The 8351-nt window shown below is 37.2% G+C and overlaps 1 protein-coding gene across 1 annotated transcript in view; it reads right to left on the reverse strand.

Annotated features, from left to right (window-relative positions):
* The window catches only part of lrp12 (low density lipoprotein receptor-related protein 12), a 24143-nt gene extending 18062 nt beyond the window's left edge, over window positions 1–6081 (reverse strand). Inside the window, exons 1-3 of the mRNA XM_036565920.1 lie at window positions 4915–6081; window positions 1311–1367; window positions 188–323 (exon numbers count right to left, since the gene is read on the reverse strand). Of these exons, the coding sequence (XP_036421813.1) occupies window positions 188–323; window positions 1311–1367; window positions 4915–4984 (263 nt within the window). The 5' untranslated portion in view covers window positions 4985–6081. The remainder of the gene's footprint in view (window positions 1–187; window positions 324–1310; window positions 1368–4914) is intronic.
* Between the last annotated feature and the right edge of the window lie 2270 nt (window positions 6082–8351).

The following is an 8351-nucleotide window of genomic DNA, read 5'->3' on the forward strand; positions in this document are numbered from 1 at the left end:
ATCTGTGTTGTAGTCATGGCGACCCCTGGTTCCTATCACCACCACTGTAAAGACATCTGAACCATTTCACACCAAACCACTCTGAATGACTCTGTTTACATCTCAAACACTGAATTATGCAGACATTCAGAACAATTAGTGGAATTTCCCGTTAATGTTTTTACTGCAGTGTTGCAAAACACTCTACCTGATGGTGATAATTTCTCCAGGATTGGCCCTGATGTTCCAGCTGCAGTTAATGCGGGACGGATACTCAAAGGGCCAGCCTGGACTGGTGATGACACCGCTGGACGCCCTGATCTGTTCCACCACATCTCCGCAAGCTAACGAAACACAAAGAGTTACTGATCAGTAACTATCACAAAATATTCTGTAATTGTTATGAATTCACTATTTAGGATAAGATATAGTAGTATCTACTATGATAAATTACTCAGTATCTACTATGATAAATTACTCAGTATCTACTATGATAAATTATTCAGTATCTACTATGATAAATTACTCAGTATCTACTATGATAAATTACTCAGTATCTACTATGATAAATTACTCAGTATCTACTATGATAAATTATTCGGTATCTACTATGATAAATTACTCAGTATCTACTATGATAAATTACTCAGTATCTACTATGATAAATTACTCAGTATCTACTATGAATTACTCAGTATCTACTATGATAAATTACTCAGTATCTACTATGAATTACTCAGTATCTACTATGAATTACTCAGTATCTACTATGAATTATTCAGTATCTACTATGATAAATTACTCAGTATCTACTATGAAAAATTACTCAGTATCTACTATGATAAATTACTCAGTATCTACTATGAATTACTCAGTATCTACTATGATAAATTACTCAGTATCTACTACAAATTACTCAGTATCTACTATGAATTATTCAGTATCTCCTATGATTTATTCAGTATCTACCATGAATTATTCAGTATCTACCATGAATTACTCGGTATCTACAATGAATTATTCAGTATCTACCATGAATTACTCGGTATCTACCAAGAATTACTCAGTACCTACAATTAATTATTCAGTATCTTCTATGAAATATTTCAGTATCTATATCTATAAAATGAATATGCAAGTTCTGTAGTTATGAGAACTGACGTGTGGACCCTCATACAGGCCCTTAGGGTTGGAAGGTTTTGGAGAAAACACTTTAATGGTGCTTTAATGGCTACAGAAATTAGTTTTTAATGGAGCTAGTCCATATTCAGTAACAAAGTTTCACTACTGCGTCACTCAAAAAAGAAAAGAAAAAAAAAATCATGACTCACCGTTAGAAATTCCTGATACATAAACATTGTCGTTGTGCTGTGAGCAAGCTGCATTTCCTGAGGAGAGAAAAGAAAAGGCACTCAATAAATGTAATTTCCCATAAAAAGTACCTAAAAATCTAGCGATTCATGTCCGACTATGTTATTACTGGAACAAGACCAGCTGAGACAAACTGAGCCCAACTGCTGAGGTTCATCCAATTCCTGAAAACTGAAAGAAGAACTGAAAGCCACTCGGAAAACATGAACGAACATGAAAGGCCACAGTGGATGACACAGCAGTCTGAACAGCTACATTCTATATAGCCATGAGCATCTGGGTTAATAGTGAAACAATATGCAGCCAGTTGTGCTGTGATTATGAAACTGATTATGAAAGATGCCTTAATTTGTTAACTATTAGTGTGGCTCTCCAGTCTATTCAGGTTCTATATATGCCACACGGCATCTGAACTGCAGCGCAGGTTCCTTTACGATAGCACTGCTAGCTTTCTGATGCGATTAAAGCCAATTAAAGGGTTCCACACTGTTTTTTTCTTAGTGTTTATACTTGTAATGAAGATTTTATACTCTTGGACAACTGGACACAGAGCAAAAATCTGTTGACTAACTGCTCTTTCCTCACAGCAGGGTGAACAAACGACATGCAGGAACCCGTCACAGCCTCTCCCCTCATGCTGATCATGAACAACTGCAACAACTGATACGCACAACTGATATTTTCCTGTCCATAGACAGCTGAACACTGAGGCCAGGGAACCAACAAATGCCCTCCAACAAGGGACGGGCAGAGTCCAAAAACTGCTCCTAAACAGACTCACGTAACATGAGCTACGTTATTAAATAGTCCAGCAGACGTCTACTGTGAAATGGAGGGGTGTAACAACCCAACACATCATATTGTAGGTGGCAAAAATGCATTATCACAATACATAATGCCATTTCCACTAGAGGTGGATGATACGGCAAAAATTCAGTATTGCAATCTTTTAAGAAATTTTCACAATAAACAATAAAGACCAATCATTATGACCGCCTCCTTGTTTCTACGCTCATTGTGCATTTTATCAGCTCCACTTACTGTATAGGTGCACTTTGTAGTTCTACAGTTACAGACTGTAGTCCATCTGTTTCTCTGATACTTTGTTAGCCCCCTTTTACCCTGTTCTTCAGTGGTCAGGACCCCCATGGACCCTCACAGAGCAGGTACTATTTGGGTGGTGGATCATTCTCAGCACTGCAGTAACACTGACATGGTGGTGGTGTGTTAGTGTGTGTTGCGCTGGTCTGAGTGGATCAGACACAGCAGTACTACAATACTACTGGATTTTTATTCGGTATTTGGCACTAAATCCAGAAAAAAACATGACTAATTTTGGTCTCTCCATAATGAAACAAGCAGTTGGTCCGTGTTCTGCAAGTACTGACGATGTACACAATATGTTCAGAAAAGCATATCGCATCGTGACAGAATTTATCAGAATAATGATATATACTGTCCAGCCCTAATTTCCACGATACACAATATGAACCATATGAATATCCATTCTTCCAAGGTTTGATAAGTTGGCTGGAACGGAACAGATAAGTTTGAACAAATATGATCAAAAACTATGAGTACAATGATATTTCTTCAATATTTCATATTCTGTGCTGCACTAAATCCAGTTAATCAGGACTATGTATGCTTTTTAAAGTTCCTCTATGTAAGAATTTTTTGTTAAAACTAAACTGAAGTCTCATTACTGAGTGAGGAGAATAAAAACAGTCTAAAATATGGTGAGTGTGCGCTGCTGTGAGTCGCCCTGTAAAGCCTGAAATAATCATTTAACAGTCAGAGGCGTCGCGTCGTGAGTTTTTCCACACCACGTTGTATGTCTTGACGTATTAACGTCACACGTGCAGACTCAAAAAGAAGGTCCGGCTCGATGTTTAGGTCTCAAATGATCTCAAAATCAACACCATACTGATGAAGATGTGATTATGATAGTAGATATTTCACTCAAATAATCAGAAGACGGTCCTTCACCAAGTTTTGACTAAGTTCTCTTTGAATTTTCTTTCAATCATCAGATTCATCCGCTTGGGGAAGGGGAGCGAAGCACAACCCACGTTACAAAATGTCAGTCCACACGTCGTGTGCAGTTACACATTTTCACCAGAGAGGTCTCCAAATCCCCAAAACTTACATACTGCAGCTTGAAGTACTGACAAAACTTTAAGTGTTAGGTTGTGTTAGGTTGTGACTAGTGTGTTAGCTTGGAGCTAACACTTTAACTCAGGGTTAACATATAAGCTCATAGCTAGCACGTTAGTTTGGGGCATGTCCAGTGGAGCTACTGACTGACAGAGAGGATAAACATTCAGTGCTGTGGTGGTTAAGCTGAGATAGTTCATGTTTTTCCTTTTTGTTTATTTTTCATACCACACATTACATTTGATTTTGTTTGTTTACACAGGCTAAACTCCTCCGTGCCATTATAAAGTTTCTAATATTGTACTTTTACAGCGTTGAATTCCCTAATAAAGTGAAAATGGAAACACCAACAAACATTAGCATTAACACAAGGCACATTTTCAGGCACTCCTTATTCCTCCTGCACTGAATCAAGACACCACTGTACTGTATCGTACTAAATTAGGACCTTTTTTAATTGTTACACTCATAATAAGATTATTTCCACCGAATGGATGATGTATTTATTGTTATAGTGATAAATTATGGCACATAAATTCACAATACGCTTTTCTGAGAATACCATGGATATCAGCAGGACTCAAAACACTGAACAACTGCAGGTTTTGTTACAAACAGAGCATAAATAGTGCTGTTTAATTGACTTTAGTGTAGCACAGTGTTTGAAACATTGAATAAAAACTACTGCACTGATAGTTATTAATAGTATTTTTCAAATGCGCCACTGTTCGTTCTTTATTTTGTCTGTTCCAACTTAACAAACCTTGAAATACTAAATATCGTAATGCACATCACGTACTAAAAATGTCTTTAAGTATGGTGATGTTGCATTTTTGCCATATCACCCACCCTAATACCAACCCTACAAATAAATCTTATAATTATTACTATGGTTATTGTTGTTGATATTGTTAATGTTGTCAATATGCCTTGGATGCTTTGGTAACACTGTACTTCACACAATCATACCAATAAAGCTGTTTTGGACCGAAATGAACAGTGTGAACATGTAGTTCTGTAAAACGCTTAAAACAAGAATCCCAAAATACATTAAACAGGTCACAGTGAGTTTTAAAAGCATGATGGCAAGTTGAAATCTCCCTCGCTGCGTCCAGCTGCTGCTTGGTTGTGCTTTATATCTGCAGACAATAGAGAGACGTCTTTGTTCCTCAGCCGGCTTTGTGTCTAACTCTCACACATGCAGCACAGATCTTCCTCTGACAGTCTGAGTAAAGCAACCATCACACGAAACAGACATTTCCTAACATTTTCACACAACTTCTTGATCTTTTTTTAGAGAGGAAGGCTTAATCTAAAGCCAAATATCTGCAAAACCCAACTTTGCATGGCTGAAAACACATTCAAAGGCAGGTTATACTCAGAAAACAGTGTAGTAATGTTACTTACCAATGAAGACTAGGCAGAGGGTGGCGACTGAACATGTCCATAGCGAGGTCTTCATGTCCAAACTGGCCATAATAACTTGTGTTTAATTAGTTATAAGGTTAAAGTAAATGTACTGGCCTTAATCTGGCTGTTTTTGTTCTGTCCTCTTAACTTGTAACCTCCTGTAACGTCAGTATATATCCATAACCCTAATAAACATCTAATTAAAAGTTGTACTGATGAAGTTAACTGTTACTAAAAGCAGCAATTGTTAAAAATATAAATGTGATGAATGTCCAATACTAAGATTTTACTCGCCTTGTCATATAAACTCAGGCTAAAGCAGCTCAGGTTACCTTGTGTATCTAGAACAAACAGACTCTACCGTCTTTATTCGCTATCTGGTACAAATTCTAGGGTGCTTTATATAGTTTATGGCCTGCAAAATGTAATTTAAATGTCTCACATCAGCCGATTCAGCTGAATCTTTAGACTGAAGCTAAGCTAAGCTAACCTAAGCTAATAGATCAGGCTACATTCAGCTGACTTACAGCTACATTTGGCAGCCCATTTATAGCAGTTAACCTACTAAAACGCCTATATAAGCTTTTAAAAGCACATTTCAGCTGAATAAAAGGTTCCTTGGGGTCCCAAACATGATTTTTAGCGCAAGGAAAAGAAAAGAACCCGCACAAAGCAGACTGCGCTAATGCTAACTAACTGTGCTAGCTGGCTAAGCTAACGCCACAACAACAAACCGACCGACACGCGAACATGACCGAAAATCAACGGATCCAAAGTCACAGCAGGGTTAATCATCTATCTGGATTGTATCTGAGGATAGTTGTCGATCCAGTCGTGTTATTCCGAGGTTGTTTTCTGTGAGGTTAATGAACTAAAAGGGCTAAAATGGTCCAAAAAGCCGCAGCAGTAGCGGAGTCCTCTGAATCCTCTGTGCTGCCTCCGCTCACCGACTGTTAGCGGTAATAATCTTACTGTAAATCTGCGAACAAAATAAATAAATAAATAAATAAGAACAACTACTGAAATAAAGGCGCTGGGTCGAACCAAGCTAAACTACTTCCACTCCGTCTGTCCGACCGTTATAAAACATCCATCTGTCGGTCTGTTTCTCCTTCACAACAAAGGCCAGTCAGCTCAGCTCAGCCTCTCTGTGGCCTTTCTGTCTATAAACAGAGAGAGAGAGAGAGAGAGAGAGAGAGACAGAGAGACAGAGAGAGAGAGAGACCCCCACCTTCCAGACCCCCCCAACACTACACATCTGTATAAGAAATGTAGACAAATATTATTTTACTACATTGTATAATTATAATCATTATAATGACAATAGTTGTATTAAAAATAGTTAATAATGTTGTTATTGTTACTATTTGCTAGACGTTCATGTTGTTATTGCTGTCATTGTTAGAATGTTTTGGCAATACTGTACACACACACACACACAAACACACACACACACACACACACGCACACACACACACACACACACACACAGACACTGTAGTTATGTATCCCCAAAAATCTATGTTTATCTGTTCTTTAATACTAGTTGACCTATTATTATTATTATTATTATTATTATTATTACCATTATTACTATTGTTTTCTCTTCTCATAAAACCATGACTTCACAAATCTATGCTTACCTGGCTTAATAAAGTGAAACGGGGGAAGGGGGCAACACCCCAGATCCCCCCACCGCCCTTCTGACCCCCAACACACACATTTTTGTTAAAGGTTACAAATACATCATTAGTTTGTTAATAAGGACAATTACAATTAGAAGGATAACAATAATAATGATGTTATTATTGTAACTACAGTCATTAATGTGGTTATTATTTGTTACAGTTTTGGTAGTTATTTTCATTGTTCATTAGTGCTGTTATAATGCTTTGGCAATACTGTAGTTCACAGAGTCATGTTAATGAAGCCATTCTGAGTTGAACAGAGAGTGACAGAGAAAGAGAGAGAGAGAGAGAGAGAGAGAAGACAACACCCCTAATCACCCCACCACCTTCTGACCCTTACAAAACCTGTTTTGTGTGTGTATATATATATTATGTGTAAATTCATGATGAATGGACTAAAACAAATGGCCCAAAATGACTTCAAAAAAATTCTGGTTCCATTGACGTTCAAAGTAAAGTATGTTTTTTCCTTCTCCTGTAAAGTTACCATTTTGGAGATACAAGGTTTTGTTCCAACAGCAGTGATATATATATATATATATATATATATATCAAAAATGTCTCTTTATACTTATTGGCAGAATGAATCTACACACAGAATGCCTTTTTTAAAAGTCCTGGCCAAATGCTTACATTGTTCTCAGTCACAGAAGGTGAAAGGTCAGAGCTGACAGATGCCCTGCAGGCTGTTTGAGCTCAGCGTGTCCTGCTTTACTGAAACTCTACAGTGTCTGATTATGTTTCCCCACCACTGTAATTATTATATAACAGTTCTGAGATATCGTTTATATAAGAGGTTTCTCACCAAAACTGTCCAGGCCTGCAGGCCCTCTCTAATCGGATCACGTCTAGACTTATAAATACACAGCAAACAGATAATAGTTAGAGAAAAGTTAGATAATGTCATTAAATATCATTAAAAAACATTATTTATTAACATTGTAATACCCCTTTGGGAGCCTCATGAGCAGGAAAGTAGATAAATAATTACATGGTAAATAAATTTCTACACAGAAACAAGACAAAAAGCTTTAAAGAAAGGTAAAAACAAATATATTGTCATTAAATAAAATTAAACTTTACAGTCCAACGTTGTTTTGGACCATTAGTGTTAAGTGAGAGCCATAAAAGTAGCACAAATAAATAAATAAATAAATAAATAACATTATTTATAAAAATTATAGTAGTTTTCAGTGTAACAGTCTCGAGAGTAGAAAAATAAATAAATTAATTAATTAAAATAAATAAATAAATCTATATGACAACAAAAACAACAGCCGGACAGAAAAGTGCAGATAATAAAATCAATAAAGATCTGAAATGCGGAAATGCAGATGTAGAGCTGCTCACACAGTTCAGTCTGACAGCCTCTTTGTTCACCGAGGTCAAAGGTCACCACGTTTAAGCTCAACGCCTGTTGGGTCGAGTGAGAGAATAACACACAGGCATCTGTCCTCTAAAGGGGACAGATGTGACGGGTCACAACGTCGTTAAATCTGGTTAAAAAACAGCACGATTAAGTAAACAAATAATCTACAGAGAGGGGCGTTAAAGCCTAAACTGAGAGTAAACATATGGCCCGAAGAGGCGGGAATTAAAACAGGCCAGAAACGCCGTCCCAAATCTCCCAAATCTCAGCAGTGACGTAATCAAGATGCAGTGCAGTAACACCAATCAGAGACACACAATAACAGCATCTTATTCACAAACAGCAGCACAATTATATACCGCAGGAGGAGACTAATA

This window comes from Colossoma macropomum, unplaced genomic scaffold (assembly GCF_904425465.1).
Source record: "Colossoma macropomum unplaced genomic scaffold, Colossoma_macropomum, whole genome shotgun sequence".
Taxonomy (NCBI): domain Eukaryota; kingdom Metazoa; phylum Chordata; class Actinopteri; order Characiformes; family Serrasalmidae; genus Colossoma; species Colossoma macropomum.